The sequence below is a fragment of the Nilaparvata lugens genome, chromosome 6 (genome assembly GCF_014356525.2).
Source record: "Nilaparvata lugens isolate BPH chromosome 6, ASM1435652v1, whole genome shotgun sequence".
NCBI classification, from domain to species: domain Eukaryota; kingdom Metazoa; phylum Arthropoda; class Insecta; order Hemiptera; family Delphacidae; genus Nilaparvata; species Nilaparvata lugens.
In genome coordinates this window covers 12,455,479-12,472,543 of record NC_052509.1, presented here as the reverse complement: position 1 = coordinate 12,472,543, position 17,065 = coordinate 12,455,479, and the positions used below count along the sequence as shown (strand labels likewise).

The 17,065-nt window shown below is 36.8% G+C and overlaps 1 protein-coding gene across 4 annotated transcripts in view; it reads right to left on the bottom strand.

The window, feature by feature from the left end:
- Positions 1-17,065, bottom strand: part of LOC111054655 — a 66,917-nt gene that overhangs the window by 35,586 nt on the left and 14,266 nt on the right. For all 4 annotated transcript variants that reach the window (XM_039430121.1, XM_039430123.1, XM_039430124.1 and 1 more), the window contains 6 exons: positions 14,150-14,388; positions 11,640-13,059; positions 10,852-10,988; positions 7,097-8,446; positions 3,790-3,921; positions 1,763-2,480 (listed from right to left, as the gene is read on the bottom strand). In XM_039430121.1, coding sequence (XP_039286055.1) covers positions 1,763-2,480; positions 3,790-3,921; positions 7,097-8,446; positions 10,852-10,988; positions 11,640-13,059; positions 14,150-14,388 — 3,996 coding nt within the window. The remainder of the gene's footprint in view (positions 1-1,762; positions 2,481-3,789; positions 3,922-7,096; positions 8,447-10,851; positions 10,989-11,639; positions 13,060-14,149; positions 14,389-17,065) is intronic.

Here is a 17,065-nt window from a genome sequence, read left to right as displayed (position 1 = left end):
CCGCTTTGTTGAATGATAGGCAAGGATAGAAATACAATAGGTAATCAAACACTGCCATTATAACGTGGACCTCGCTATAGTAATCTTTATAGATCTCGGCCATATTTCAAAGATACACAGAATCTCTGTAATACAGAAACAAGGCTCCCACACACACGTCAAATGAAATTTTAACATAGCACGCTGTACTATCCACGTCTAGTGTAGAGGAGCCTTATACTTGTATAAAATTAAAGCATCTCTAAGTATCATTAAATAACATGGGTTGCACATCCATCACTATACCGTTAGTGTCCGGTTTCCCATTAGGGAACTTTGTACTATATATACGGCAAGGTGGAACTACCCTTGGGTCTCCCCACCATTCAAAGCCATACGCTAATAATAATAATAATAATAATAATAATAATAATAATAATAATAATAATAATGGGTTGTTATTATTATTGAACGAAAATCCAAATTAAATGCTGTAATTCACCCCGAAGACTTCTGCTACTGCAAATATTGACAACAGGGTAAACAGCTAGATGGAAATTCGATGAGCGCTACTATTCAAAAATTATTTTTCAGCCCGGGAATTACAGCAATTGGATTTTCGTTTAATAATAATAATTAATTCATTAGCATTTGAATAATTGCAATATCTCAGTAATTTCCATCTGTAATAATGCGTTGCACAAAAGCCGGTTGAATTTTAATCGTAATTACATACCACGAGAACCAATCAGAGAAAGCTTTTTCGAAAAGAAGTCTTCTCTGATTGGTTTTTGGTACATTTGATCACGATTTAAATGTAACAGTCCTTCGTGCAACCGGGACTAAGAATGGCATAATTAGTTATAATTGCAGAACAGTACTCAAAGTTGGTAGAAGAATCCGAAAACAGAGCTTACTACACTTATTGGATATGGAAGTTTCAGTATGCTGTAATACGTTTTTTTTCATAGAAGCTTGAACTAGAAAAATTATGCATCAATGTGACATATATTTATGCATTTTTTATTCACTCTGAATAGTCAATAATATGTTAGAAGCATGTTAAGTAATAAAATGATAGTCTACATAGTTTGAACCTCTTTTATCCTTTCAAATTTTAGCTCCCTCCATATTGTCAATTATGAATGAAAATACTTTGATTTCTTCAACAACCACTTAACTAGAAACTGGTTTTGGTTTCGTTATCTAAATGAGCAAATAAATTCAAAGCATTAAAAAATAAGTAAGTTTTGGGTTGTTTACACCATTATCTACATTGATAAATAGGCCTAACGATAATTAACTAAGTGAATAAGAAGTTGTAATAGAGATTGTAAAACATCTCCAGAATTGTGTGACTTGGAAAAGAATGGTTTTGAGTATTAATTGAAGTTCGAAAAATTTTGAAATTTCTGTTTAAAATGATAAACAATGATTCTTTCAATGAAATTCAGATTTCCTTACTTTCCTACTTTTAAAGTTGATATTAATAGTAACTTTGACTACCAATGAAATTCACAACACTTGAAAAGTAAAGCTTTATTCATTCAAGTTTCAACTCAGTAAAACCTTTAAAAACTGGCTTTATTCATTCAAGTTCAACTCAGTAAAACACCTCTAAAAACTGACACAGTATGACCTTATCCATTCAAATTCAATTCAATAAAACTTTTAAAAACTGCAACAAAATGTGACAATAGTAAAATTTTAGAATTCTAAAATTCAGTTCATGCATGACTCTTCAATTTCCCAAAAATTCACTCAATTTCGAAAATCTTCTTACCTTGGGCTCCAGGGTTCGATATGAGGGTAGCAATGGTCTGCTCCAAAACACTAGCATGTAGTTGAGCCTCAGGGTTCAGGGTCAGTCCCAAATTTCCATCTGACCCATTTTTTCCAAAATTTTGATCTGACCCAACTCTCCCCAAATTCGAACCGTCATCCACCAAACGATCGCTGGGTTTCACCAAATTTTCAAAATTTTCACCCGACGAAATCAAGGACTCTGCAATACTTTTCAATGATGACGTCACGGAACCTTTTTGGCGGGAATTACTATAATTGGGCGATGACGTCACTGATTCTCTATGGCGAAAGCCTCGATGATCAGGTGATGACGCCACTGATTCTTTTTGATGAGAGCCTCTGTGATCAGGTGATGACGTGACTGATTCTTTCTGTCGGGAACCTCTGTGATCAGGTGATGACGTCACTGATTCTTTCTGTCGGTAAACTTGGCGATTAGGTGATGATGTCACAGATCCTTTTCGGCGGGAACCTCGCTGATCAGGCGATGACGTAACTGATTCCTTTTGGCGGGACCCTCTGTGATTGGTGGTCGGATTTGATGATGATGATAGTGATGATGATGAGGGCGAATGATGACTTGACGTCATCACCATGGGATCGTCAACATCCGATTGTTTATTTTCAACAGTTGTTGTCTTCCATTTGTTCAGGTTGTCAATTGAGGTTGATTTATGTTGTTGCTCGTATTTTGCCTGTTTGGAACAATAAGGAAATAGGTTTAATTCTTTAATAATTATTCAAGAAAAAATTTGAACTTATTTGTAAAATAGGTGTATTTCTGAGTGTGAAAACCAATATAAACTATTTTTGAACAGCTAAAGAATGCATTTATTACTTCACAATGAGTTCGATGAAACTTTTTTCTTTTTCTTCACTTTTTCTTTTTTAGAGAAGTCTATTTTTGTCATTGTGATGATGTTTTTTTTTGGGACAAATAAAGATTTGATTTGAATGAATCATAACACCTGTACAAAAGTTAGTAGGTACTCAATGCTCGTGTGGTTGTATTGAAAATCATTTCAAGAACTGTCTTAGCAAAGCACAGTTTGCTTTAACCGTTCTGATTGGTTATTACAGCGTGCTTTAACAGTTCTTAGAACTATTGAACCGTTCTGATTGGTTATTACAGCGTGCTTTAACAGTTCTTAGAATTATTGAACCGTTCTGATTGGAATAAAGCGTGCTTTAACAGTTCTTAAAATGTAATCCTTGATCCCTGAAATTAAAAAAAAAAAAACTAGTTACAGGCGAAATTATAAAAGTTCACTTTTTCCATTGTAATTTATACAGAGTGTCTGTAAACTAAGTGAGGTGTTTCCCCACATCAAAAGAAAGAAAAAAGTTCAAGTAAACATGGGTTCTAAAATGAAATAAAAACACACACATCGTCATTATGGAACGGTTCTACAACATCGACAGTGACTCAGTCGAGGTTCTAAAATGCAGTTACCGAGATAATGATGGCGGAAAGTAATGGATGACATTTTTCTTCAGATTTTTAATTATATAGATTTGTAGCGGCATCAAGAGTGATCAGTTCTTATGTATAATTAGTTGAGAAATTCGACAGAACCAGTAAAAAGTTTGTAACTCCAATTACTATTGAGATATTGGGCGAAATATATATTTATTCATTCATTTATAAAATAAGTACATTATCAAAATGATAGGGAGAGGAAAAATAAGGTACCTTGTGTTATTCCTCTCCCAAATTTAGATGACACATAGTCCAAAATAGGTTAAGTCTACCTTCAATTCACAAAATTTTCAGTCCTCAAGTATTTTCACACATATGTTGAGAAACATAAGTTTTCAACTCCAAAGATATAGGATTAGGATACCTTATTGTGATACTGGCATTTTGAATTACCTACGTAATATCGTAGAGAATTTGAATCTGGAGAGAAATGTACAATAACGTTTTCGTCTAAAACGTACCTAAACCTCATAAATCAGGATTTAGCTCGATTTCATCAATGTTGACTGAGAATTAATATTTACCTGATTGTGTAGTGATTTCAATGCCATGTTATGCAGGCGTTCAGAGTCAGTCAACTGCTGTAGGCCCACTTCATAGGCATCCAGCTTGCTCAATTCGGCTTGGAACTGTAGATGAATAGCAGCTGGGCTGAACTGTTAAACAATAAACAAATTGTAAGATTTTAAAAAATCTAGAGAGTATTGATAAGAGAAGTTGAAATTCGATTTGCAGATATTGTAATGCAGGATTAAAGGATTGAGGATATTGATTATTTTTGCCTCACCTACTGTAGGCTACTCTAAGGCTAGGCGCACACTAGTTAGTCAAGAAAAGACAAGACATGATCAGACACGTTTAGTCTCAATACTTCACATAGGCTCTTATGAAGACATGTCTAATTGCAATGACTAATCAGTTCTATACCGGCAAGTTAATAGAAGGATTAGGAATAAAATTCGTGAAGCAAAGGAGGCTGAAATCAAAGAAGGATGTGTGGAGATAGAGTACCATCAAAGTAGATTCGATAATTTCAATGTCCACAAAAAGGTTCGAGAATTGAATGGCATTTATAAGAAGAAAAGTTGCAAATCTCTCATGTCAGAAGAAGGAAATCTAGTCATAGGAATTGAGGAAAAGAAAAAAAGAATGGAAAAAATACATTGAAAAATTATTCAGAATTATTCAAAATTATTGAGAATGAACCAAGGGTAGAGGAGCATAGTGGTCCAGATATACTACAAGAAGAAGTCAGTGCAGCTGTTAATCAGCTTAAAAATGGCAAGGCAGCTGATCCAGACAATATCCAGGCAGAGTTTATCAAGCTAATTGATGAAGAGGGTGTGAAGTGGCTTACAGACATTTTCAATGTAGTGTACAGGTCAGGAAAAATTCCTCAAGAATGGCTCAAGTCCGAATTCATTGCACTTCCCAAGAAAGCTAGTGCCAAAGCATGCAACGATTACAGAACAATAAGACTCATGAGCCACCTACTGAAATTGTTTCTCAAAATAATCCATAAGAGAATCTACAAACTGTGTGAGCAGCAAATTTCTCCTAATCAGTTCGGTTTCCTTAACGCTGTTGGAACGCGAGAAGCTCTGTTTGGTGTGCAGGTCCTCTTCCAGAGGTGTCGCGACGTGAATTGTGATGTGTTTGCATGTCTCATTGATTATCAGAAAGCATTTGATCGTGTCAAGCATGATAAAATGATAGAAGTGCTCAGAGACAGTGGCATTGACTCAAGAAACCTGCACATCATCATCAATTTGTACTGGAACCAGACAGCAGTTATGAGGGTGGGAGATGAGCAGACAGAGGAGGTGAAAATCTTGCGAGGTGTTGGACAAGGATGTATCTTGTCGCCCATCCTTTTCAATCTGTATTCGGAGCGTATATTTGGAGAGGCACTGGAAGATCAAGATGGAGGAATATCAGTGAATGGCAAAAGATTGAACAACATACGGTAAGCAGATGACACTATTGTGTTTGCTGACTCCATTGAAGGTTTGCAACAGTTGATGGACAGAGTGGTGGAAAAGTGTTCGCAATATGGTTTAGAAATCAACACTAATAAGACAAAGCTCATGGTAATAAGCAAGGAGAATGTAGGTGGAGTACAATTGTTTATTAATCAAAATGCAATAGAAAGAGTCTCACACTATAACTACCTGGGTATCATCATCAATGAGAAATGGAATAACACACAAGAAATAAGATGCCGCATAGAAAAAGCAAGAGTTGTCTTCAATAAATTGAGTAAGGTGTACAAGAGTCACGACCTTACTCTATTAACTAAATTGAGACTATTGCGTTGTTATGTGTTCTCCGTTCTGTTGTATGGGGTAGAAGCATGGACCCTCACAAAAGAAACAATGGTAAAGATTGAAGCTTTTGAACTCTGGCTGTACAGAAGAATGCTGAAAATATCCTGGACGCAAAAAGTTACTAATCAAGAGGTTCTCAGGAGAATGAATAAAGAACCGGAGCTCCTGAATACCATTAAAAGTAGAAAACTCCAATACCTCGGCCACATTATGAGGAATAGCTCAACAGACTTCTGCAAGAGATCCTTCAAGGAAAAATAGGACCTGGCAGAAGGAGAATTTCATGGCTGGCAAATCTGAGGCTATGGTTTCACCAGTCATTTGCAGAGCTGTTCCGTAGCGCCGTCGACAAAATCAGGATAGCCATTATGATCGCCAACATCCGAAACGGAGCAGGCACGTGAAGAAGAAGAATCAGTGTGAGTTGCGTCATAAGCAACTATGTGAAGTATTGTGACTAAACGTGTCTGATCATGTCTTGTCTTGACTAACTGGTGTGCGTCTAGCCTTGGAAGCATAATAGTTGTAAATTATAATATTAGTATATTATCTTGTATATTATAGATAGCTTACAAATAAACATTTTATACGTTTTACTTACTGTATCTACTTTACACGTACATTCAATCAGTGCCGGTTGCACAAAAGCCGGTTTATTCTTAACCGTGATTTATTACACGAAAACCAATCAGAGAGGCCGTCTTTTCAAAAAAGCCTTTTCTGATTGGTTCTCGTAAAGTTAATTACGGTTAAAATTTAACCGGCTGTTGTGCAACCGGACCAGAAAGTTTAATGTGTTGTTCAAACTAAGCTGATAGCAACGCCACTATAGTGGAATCCACGTCAAATTGTCAGCGTTAATTGAATGAGAAGTCCTGATGTTGTTTATTAGGAATGCCGGAATAATTAGAAGTGAATATTACTATCGCAAATAATGTGAACCTTATGGAGTAGCTACAGAGTTTTGGAATTGGTATCCCCCGGCTATTCTGTATGAAGGTCATCTATAGGTGCGTACACATTTTCGTGCCGTGAACACGAGCAATTCACTTTTAACCAGCTGATGCCAAGGTTTTCATATCTGTATCTTACAGTTTATGTACAAATACATGTATAATCAGCTGATGAATAGTGAAATTAGCGTGTTCGCGGCGCGTAAATCTGTACGCAGCTTAAAGGTGTGATCACATTGGATGCGTATATGTGCAAGTACCAAGACAAAGATAAGATACAAATTCTGGAAAAAAGCAGTAATAGGAACACTAATACCGAACGCGTGCACTTGCTGGTGGTGTTCAGTGTGAGCAGATACATGCAAGTCACAACGTGTTTCAATGGCACTTTTCGATTTTTGTTTCTCGTCGACGTGCACTTGCACATAATATATGCATTCAATGTAAACACAACTTTAGAATAGAACGTATTTTTTCATTTATTTCATTTCACTTTGTACTAGAACCTAATTATTTTGAAACAAGATCAAACAATTGAAGTAATCACTCACCACATTTCCAATCTCCATCATTCCACCAGCCGCCTCCCTGCCAGCACCACTTGGCAACGTAGCTTTGGCGGGGCGGCTTCTCTCACGACAAACACGTTTTGGCTCAACAAATCCCGCCAAATCATTGCTGCCAACCGTCGCACCACTATTTTCCCTCAAACCACTGTTTCCAACCTCATTCCGGCCGACAATTTCCCTCCAAGTACCCCTCGAACCGTCTTTCTCCTGTCCAACAGTGTTGCCAACTTCATTCCGGCCGAAAATCTCGCTCCAAGCACCACCACTTTGTCTCAAACCTTCGTTGTCCCTCCCAACAGTGTTGCCAGCTTCATTCTCCCGTCTACCAGTGTAGCCACGTTCTTGTCTACCAGTGTTACCAACCTTTCCCACTTTACCACCGTCCCAACCAGTAGTACCACCCATACGGACACAATCGTTGGGCGCTGTTAAACTCAACGAACTACCACTTCCACTGTTGGCACTTTTTACAACCTCCAGTGTTGCCAAACTGTGCCCCAGTGTCAACGATCTGACCAGATCTGTTGTGATTGAGGGCTGCAATTTTTTCTCCAGTTGTGAATCACTTTTCGCCTTGAACAATTTCTCACTATTTATGAGGAAACCACCTCTGTTATTTTCATTCACAACTAAAATATCCTCAGACTCACAACACTCAGAATTCCTCCCGGATGTAGTAGTGTCATCACTCTTCAAACTGGGCGGAAAGTTCAATTTCAAATCGTTCATGGAGAGCGGTTGATAGTAGCCATCTTGTCTGGAAACTAGTTCCGGTGATTCACTTGTGAGAGGATACACACCTTCTTCCACTCCTTGAAACATCCTTCCTTGATTCCTCCTTGAAAAATCTCCACTCCTTGAACCAGTCTCAAGGTCCTGCAGTGTCAGGTTCTCCTTGAAGTCACTACCTTGAAAACCTCCTCCAATTCTATCCTTCCTATCACCTGATTTATTCCAAGATATTCTCCCACAATCAGCTGTTCTATTACTAGACGTCTTCCCCCTATCAGCTGATTCATTCCCATATTGTTTTCTATCAGCTGTTTTGTTTCTAGAAGCCTTCCCCCGATCAGCTGTTTCTTTCCCCCGATCAGCTGATTTGTTTCTAGACATTTCTTCAGCACCAACTCTGTCCCGTTGTTGTTTGAGCATATCTAGTTTACTCTTATAAGCGGTAATGAAGTTGAGAGGATTGGGTTCACGGTCTAAAGCCTTGATGTATTCGGGGACGATTTTTTCTTCAAGTTTTGTTGAAATGTTGAGCTGATGATGTGGTCTAGTTGAGGGCTGTTGTGAAGACAGTTGATAGAGGTTTTCTTCGTCAGTTAATTCCTGTAAAATACGAAGGAACAGAATTGAGACATAAAAGTTTAATAAAACTTTCATCATTATCAGTTTATTTTATTTATTTATTAGTCAGTTAATATGTTTATCTTAGTCAAAATAGTTCCTTCGCATCCAATGGCGCTACTGCATAAGCTTTCCTCAAGTAAAGTATTTGAAACAATTTAATAAATGAATACACTGTGGAACGACCTGTGAAGGAACTTCTGAAATTAGGACAATTGATGAGAATTAAAAATTAAAATTGAGATGGTGCATACTATATATAAGATTGTGTTTATAACTGAATAAAACCTAATTGATCATTAGGCTTTTCAGACTATAGTGAGGTCCACGCTATAATGGCAGTGGAGAAAAATAGGAGAAAAACGTTGCCGATACTCTTTCTTGTCAATGCCTTCTATAGACGGTAGCTAATACAGGTTTATTGATGTTCATTGTTCATTCAGGAAGGAACTCCTATATACTACCGGACCTGAGCCTAGAAAAAAAATGGCCGCCGTATGTGGTGGTCTTATAGAAATTCCTACTGAGAAAAAATCACTAATCAGCTGTTAGAGAGCATCTCAGTTTGTCGAAATCTCAGTTCATCTAGTTTCCGTTTCAAATATCAATGCCGGCCACCACATACGGCGGCCATTTTTTTTGTAGGCGCAGGTCCGGTATATAGGAAGTCCTGATTCAGGTTTATTGACGGTTCATTCTCGTTTAAAATAATCAATTATATTTTATTAAGCAAGAAATTATATTTTTCAATGCATTCATAATGAATTTTCATAATCAAGATAAAATAATTTGTTAATTAATCATATTTCTACATTATTAAAAATCGATCTGGCAACAGAGCAAAGCGAGAAAGAGATAGCGCTATCCGCTTTGTTGAATAAAAGACAAATATATCAATACAATAGCTAATTAAACACTGCCATTAAAACGTGGAGCGTCACTATAGCAGCTCTCCTCAATTCAAGTATTTGAACACAATGTGAAAAATGAATATACTGTGGAACAACCTGTGAAGAACCTATATTTATAACTGAGAACTAATTTGAAAATTTAATGACAGTCACTGTGAACGTTATACTGGACCTATTTACAAGCTAAAGTCTGTCAAATAAGTCTAATTTATTTAATACTAGCAAGTAACCCGTGCTCCGCAAGGATCTAATTAAAAACTTGGCGTACTGAAATCTAGAACAATTGGAAATAGGCCCATAACCATCCTCGGTTAATTAAGAACGTATATGCAAAGTTTCAAGTGAATCAGTCCAGTAGTTCAGACCTGATGATGCGTCAGACATAATTTTCCTATCCCGTACGTTTATAAGCCAGTTCTTTCCTTTATTAAATTATTTATTGAACGGGGTTCAATATTAAAATGGAAACTGTCAACTCTTATTGATAGAAAGAACCAAATTATCATAAAAATTACAGGTAGATGATTAATTTATACAATAGCCTTCTGAAATAAGGACAATTGAGAAGAATGAAGAATTGAAATTGAGATGGTGCATACTATAAGCACAGAATACATACAGAATGGGAAGTCGGCTGTTATCCTGACGCCAAAATCCGCCATCTTGAAAGAAAGTTCAGCATTGTAACAGTAGCGGTAATTTTAATTTCTAACAAGATGGCGCGATCATGTGGCGTGGTATTGGTGCACTCAAGTCTTGGCGTAATGAAAATGCATTGGTTAAATCGATACTTTACATTCTGTATGTATTCTCTGCTACAAGATTGTGTTCATAACTGTATATAACCTAATTGCTTATTAGGCTTTTCAGACTAGATTGCAAAAACAAGACAAAAATGAAATTCATTGTGCTTGATATTTGAAAGATACTTAGGGCCGATTGCACATTAAACGCCTAAAATCGATTGAATCAGCTGATGGTTTAATTTCAAAATGAGCCATATTATAGCAAACGAGACTGAATATGGATTTCATCCAGTATAAACTGAAAATCCGTTTAAAGGTAGGCGCACACAGTTCGTCATCGGTCGATTAAATTTGATGCATTGTTTTCAATTGGAGTGCGCATACCTATACGATGCGGATCCAATTGAAAACAATGCATCAAATCTAATCTTCCGATCCGTCCGATGAAGATCTGTGTGCACCCACCTTAACATGTGACAATGTACGAACAGCAATTAGCCCATCTAAAACCTATTTAACCTATTAAATGAACTTAACTTATTTTGGAATATGTGTAACCTTATCTAAATTTGTGAGAGGCATAGCACAAGGTTACCTTATTTTTTCTCTCCCTAACATTTAAATGATGTGCTTATTGTATGAATCAATTGAAATTGTTGAGTAGCAATGCATGCAATATTGCAAGAATAAACTTGACAAATAATAATCTTGAAATTTTGTAGAAACTCACATTGATGGGACCTCCACTGATAGAGTCATCCTGTGTTGTAGTGTGAGGCAGATCAGAAGAATCGTTTTCTTCATCATACTGATTTTTTCTCTCTTTTCGTGAGTGATTTTTCGATCTCAATAGCTCACACCAGCTTCCTGAGAAAAACAAGAGCAACAACATTATAAACTTAGTTGAGTCCAGAATAACAATGTAATATAACAATAAATGTAATCATTGTAATTACTAGTTAATTAGTTTGATCACTAGTTGATTGGTTCAATTAGTGAAAAAACTTCAAACTTGGAACAGAAATGAAGGGGACTTGATTTTTTTAGTCTTAGAGAATGTGCAAGTTCTATTGAGAACTAGCAGCAACATAGAATTCTTGATAATGCATCATACAAACATGAATCATGGAGCCCACGCACAAGACAAGAGCTCATGTGAGCATCACCCTCAGCATAAAAGTGAGCTTCTTAAAAACGAATTATATGTGTCTACAGATACATCAGAGTAGGAGGTTAAGACACAATGAAACACCTAAATTATTGATTATTGAGTCGGAATTGGTGATCAAGAGCTCAACGGACTTCTTAGAAGTGGAACTGGGTTGAGGGAAACAATTGGATAAGATTGAAAGTAAAATAACGAGTGGAATTTTTGTCTTGAGGAATTGAAGTAGATTAAATAATAAGACATCATTAAGAAAATGTATTATTTAATCATTGAAAAATACTTTTTTTTCTCGGAAACCAGTCTTAAGCATAAAAATCAAACACTAAAACCAAACATAAAGTTCAACTCACCACTTTTCGCAACCTTTGACGCATTTCCACCAGTCTTCTCCTCTCTCTTCCTCCCCTCTTCTTCCTCCATTCTCCTTCTTCCCCTATTCTTATCCCCTCCGCTCCCCGCTGTATCATTCCTGCCCACTATCCCCTTCAACACAGCTTCGATATGATTTATTTCCTCAGTTATTACCCTCATCTCATCTTCGTAAACCGGGATGAAGGAAGCGGAGGAATTGGAATTTATCTCCGTTTTGTCATCATTTTCGTTTCTCTTTTGTGGTCCAGTTTCGTTGAGAGCTCCTCCAATACTGCCTCTCTCGTTGCTTCTCACAGGTACATTGTCTCCCTGATGATCAAAAATAAATTCCTTCGAATTTGAACGTCTCGAAGCTCCGTTTCCCGAAATTCCCCGATGATCAAACATGGATTCCTTCGATTTTGGACGTCTTGAAACTTGATTAAACTGTGACACAGAATTTGAAGCCGAAGGCACCCTTGAAACTGAAGGACCTCTTGAAACTTCATCCTCAAAATTCATCACTCCATCAGGATCTCCTAGCTCTTTCAAATCTAGCCTACAAGTCTCCCCATTAACCAAACCAGGATAAATCTCCACATTTTCTGAACCTCCCCACCCATTTCCCGTACCTCTTGAAAGATTAACATGAGCCCCCTGATTAATTCCCACAAAACTGGGACCTGCTTCCGAATTTTCAAAATTTCTCCTACCGACCTTGGAGGAAGGAATAATACAGGTTTCACTTCCATTTATCCCCATAAAACTTGGTCCACCTTCAGTAATTTCAAAAGTTCGTCTCCCACTTTTTCTAGATGGACTCAGACAACTTTCACTACCAACTGCCACAAAACTTGAACAATTTTCACTACTTTTTCCACCGGTACTAAGTTTTCTCGAAGGGATATCCAAATTTTCATCAATAGCTCCCATGAAACTAGGCCCGGCTTCTAGATTTCCAGCAATTTGTTGACCAATGTTCGATTCTACGGGAGGATTCCTCAAATCATTCAATTCTTGAGGATGATCCACATGAAGACTCCTCAAATCCCTTGATTCTTGAGGATGATCTACATGAAGATTCCTCGAATCACTTGATTCTTGAGGAAGATCTATCACATTTCCTTCATTGATACCCACAAAACTCGGACCAATTTCGTTGTTTTCTCTGTTTTTCCTGATAGATTTCGATTTCCTAGCCTGGATCACACGATTATCTTCATTAGCAGACATAAAACTAGGACCAGCTTCGATATTTTCAGGGTGATTTTTGATGTCATTTGAAGTTTTTGGAGGGTTTAGATCATCTGAGTTGGATTTTCGATGTTTGATACGAGCGTCCGAATTGGTGCGATGTACAGGCAAGGGGGGTGGGGGAGAGCTCTCGCCATTAACGGGTCCTTCCCAGTTGCGACGGACCTGTAAAATTAATAAAAATGTCTTTAATGAAGGAATTTTTAATTCATTTATTTGATAGACAAAAGAAACAAAACAAGATAAATGCCAGACAGGATTTAATTCTATAGTGAAGTCCACGTTATAATGGCAGTGAAGAAAGATAGCAGAACAACGTTGCCGAACCTCTGTTTTGTCAATGCCTTCTACAGACGGTAGCTGATACAGGTTTATTGATGTAATACTGTATTAACTGTTCATTCTCGTTTAAATAATCAATTCTATTTTATCAAGTAAGAAATTATATTTTTCAAAAATTTAATAATTAAGATGAAATATTTTATTTTAATCGATTATTAATCAATTGTCAATTAATCAATGGAGAGTGGCCCGTTTTATATGGGAATGAAAATATTTAATTCAATCGCATCTCACATGAGAGAAATTGATGGCTTGAAGGAGTTCAAAAAACACTCAGGGAATTCCTTATAGTATTGTGTCCTTACAGGTTAGCAGACTTCCTTGTTGATTAATGTTTGATTAATGTGTGTTATGTGAAATCTGTTGTGTTGAAATATGGAGGATGGTAGATATTAGATTAAACTTTGACGTGTCATATACTGCGGGATCGTTGCTCCCTTAATGCAGTTTAATAATTATCACGAACAAGAAAAGTAAAGTAGAGTAAAGTAATCCTACATTGTTCGAAGACGATCTGGCAACAGAGCAAAGCGAGAAAGAGATAGCGCTATCCGCTTTGTTGAATGATAGACAAGGATAGCAATACCATTGCTAATCAAACACTGCCATTATAACGTGGACCTCACTATAGTAGCAAACTTCCTTTTGAGAGCATTCTGTAGAAACTTGAGTTGCGTTGCTTGCAACTAATATTGCCTTCTCTATGAATTGATTAATGATTCTATTCCAAACCCTCAATAGATTGATTAACTAACCTGTTGCGTAGCATCCTTCCTCTTCAGTGCATTCTGTAGCAACTTGAGTTGCGTTGCTTGCAGCTTAAGTTGCGATGATAGCAACTCATGTTGCCTGCTCTATGAATTGATTAATTATTCAATTCCAAAACCCTTAATTTATTGATTGATTAACTAACCTGTTGCGTAGCATCCTTCCTCTTCAGCGCATTCTGTAGCAACTTGAGTTGCGTTGCTTGCAACGCTTGCAACTTGTGTTGCCTGCTCTCCTCCTCACTCCGCTTTCTATCCATCTCTCTCGCCTGCTTCTCCTTCATCTGTAACTTCTTCTGCTTCATATAGGAGAGAGCCGCATCTCGGTCGTATTTCTTATCTTTCTCGCTCTTTTGGTCGTCCTTGGCGCTATCCTTGTCTCGATCTGTGAGGTTGAAGGATCGTAATTATTCTCTTTATTCAGCCCATAATACAATAGATCATCTATACTATAATAAAGGAAAGAACTGGCTTATACACGAACGGGATAAAATAATACAATACATATAAAAGTGGCCAAGTCATCACAATATAACTAATTATTTATTCAACCATAATACAATGAATGTACATTATTTGTCTAATGTATCTTGTATTTTGGCAAAATAAATATTCTATTCTATGTGACAGTGGATAAGTGAATCATTTTCAAATACAATATTATTAGAGAGCTAGATAGCCTAACTATACAATAAAAATAGATTCGAATATTTATTTCGCCAAAATAATATATACAAAAGACAAATGTAAATTAAGTATAATACATTATAATGTTTTGGCACAACCAGCAAAGTCTGACTTGTGCGCTAGCTGTGAGTTCTTAAAGAGACAGTACAAAGTAAAGAAAATACTGAAACATGAAAAAACAAAAAGAAGACCATAGAGAGAATAAGCATAGCATAAGGCTCAATCACACTACCTCGACTCGAATCGTACGACTCCAGACGAGGATACTCCAGTCTCTCGACTTTACGTCTATCTTGCTCATTGTCACTACTTCAGTTCCATGCAACTCCATTTCTAACCTCACATTATTGAAAATATAAAATCCAATTCGTCACTTCTGGGCATGTAACAAGTTTTTATAATAGTTATTATGAATATATTACTGTTCTAATTCCTATTATTGTATTATCTAAAATTATAGAACATCACTTTCATGAAACATAACCTCGCTTTTATTAAAAATGCACGGTACTACGCATCTCAAGTCGAAGCATCACAAGCTCGACCAACATGTAGAGTCGACGCTCGACTCAGTCTCACAGTTGCGAGGTCGCGGAGACTGGAGTCGACTGGTCTGAGTGTCACCATTTGAAAACACATGCTCTCGACCTGAGTCCCGTAAGTGTGAGTTGAGCCAAAGAAGCATGTGTAATAGTATAGCATTTACAGATGGAATTAAATAGAGAATGCATTTATTCAAATGCTAATTGATATATAATTATTATTTATCGAAAATCCTAAATACATGCTGCAAATCACCCCGAAGACCTCTGCTAATGCAGAAATTGACAACAGGGTTAACAGCTAGATGGAGATTCGATGAGAACTACTATCCAAAAATTAGTTGCCAGCCCGGGAAATGCATTCTCTATTTAATTCCATCTGTAACTGGTTGGCCGCTGTGGCTTCGTATAAAATGAGCGCTGCTATCCAGAGATTGTCAGTTTGGTGTAAGGGTAAGCATTCCTGAATAGTTTTCATGGAATTTCCATCTAGCTGTTGAACCCTGTTGTCAATGTCTGCAGTAGCAGAGGTCTTCGGGGTGATTTGCAGCATTTATTTAGGATTTTCGTTAAATAATAATTATAAGTATAGCATTTGTTGAGTAGTGTTTTGTATTATGACGTCATCGATCCCACACAAGTGAGGGTAAAGGCTGGAGAAGAAGGTATTAAGGTACTAAGTGTAACAATATTTATTGTTACAATTGTGAGTGATGAGAATTATGTGAATTAGCCTGAGAAGTTAGCCTGTTGTGAAAATGGATTTTGCTGTTTTGCTTTTCGGCGTTGTGTTGTGTTGACTCTGTAAGTGTGTGCGTAGAAGCTATGATCCTAAGAATAACATCGATTTTCCTGGAGCAACAGCCTAGTTCATGACCCTTGCTTTTCTGCGTTGTGTAGTGTCGACTCTATAGGTGTGTGTGTAGAAGTTGTGGTACTGGGAAGATCAACGATTTTCCTAGAATATCAGTCTGGTTCACAACCTTATAAGGCAAGGAATTTATAGCTGTCAAGGAAAAATAGCTGTCACTTGGTGGGAGAATGTAACTTAAATTGTAGTTGTAACGTTCCTTTCTATTGGTGGAAATTTTTCTAGAGAATAGTGGCTACCAATCACAGTTGGCGTTGGTTGGCTTCCCATCTAGTGAGGCCGTTTGCAGCTCTCCGGCAATACGAGAAAAGCGAAGTGCATTCACTCAGCGTCTGTCCTCCGACATAAGAAGTACTAAATGTAGTCTGATCAGAACTTTGTGTTAATCATGGCTCTCATGCCAGCTTTAGGCCTTTTTAGTATTTGGCTCTGGAACCTTTTGTTCCAGTAGCATTTTTAGTTTTTTTTGCCTCAGGAGTTGCTTTAATTAAGGAGAGAGAGAGAGTATCAAATTGTCACCTCACAATGGAGATTTTCCTCCTATAACCGCTACTAAAGGTACGTCATAGATTTATAATAATAATTAAGGAAATGATTATCGATGAAAGCTTCCATCAGAGTGTTAAATTTGTTGTGATAGATGCATTTGAGTGTAATATGTAGAAATGTAGAGTACCATTCTGAAGAAGGAATTGAGAATGATATTTTTGATTTTAAATTATTTTTGAAGAGGAAGCTATTAACCTAAATTTCAATTACTGTTGTTTAAATCCAAATTGACTGATGTTTATAGTATATTATTATGAGTTCTATCAGTATTTTTGTTATAGATTTTATTTGTCTTTTTGATTCTAATGAAAAGCTTTCTTGATTATTTAGGAAACACCTATCATGTAATTTATTCTTTTAAAATTACACCATATATGTAATTTACGTAAGAGAACTGACTAAACTAACAACAA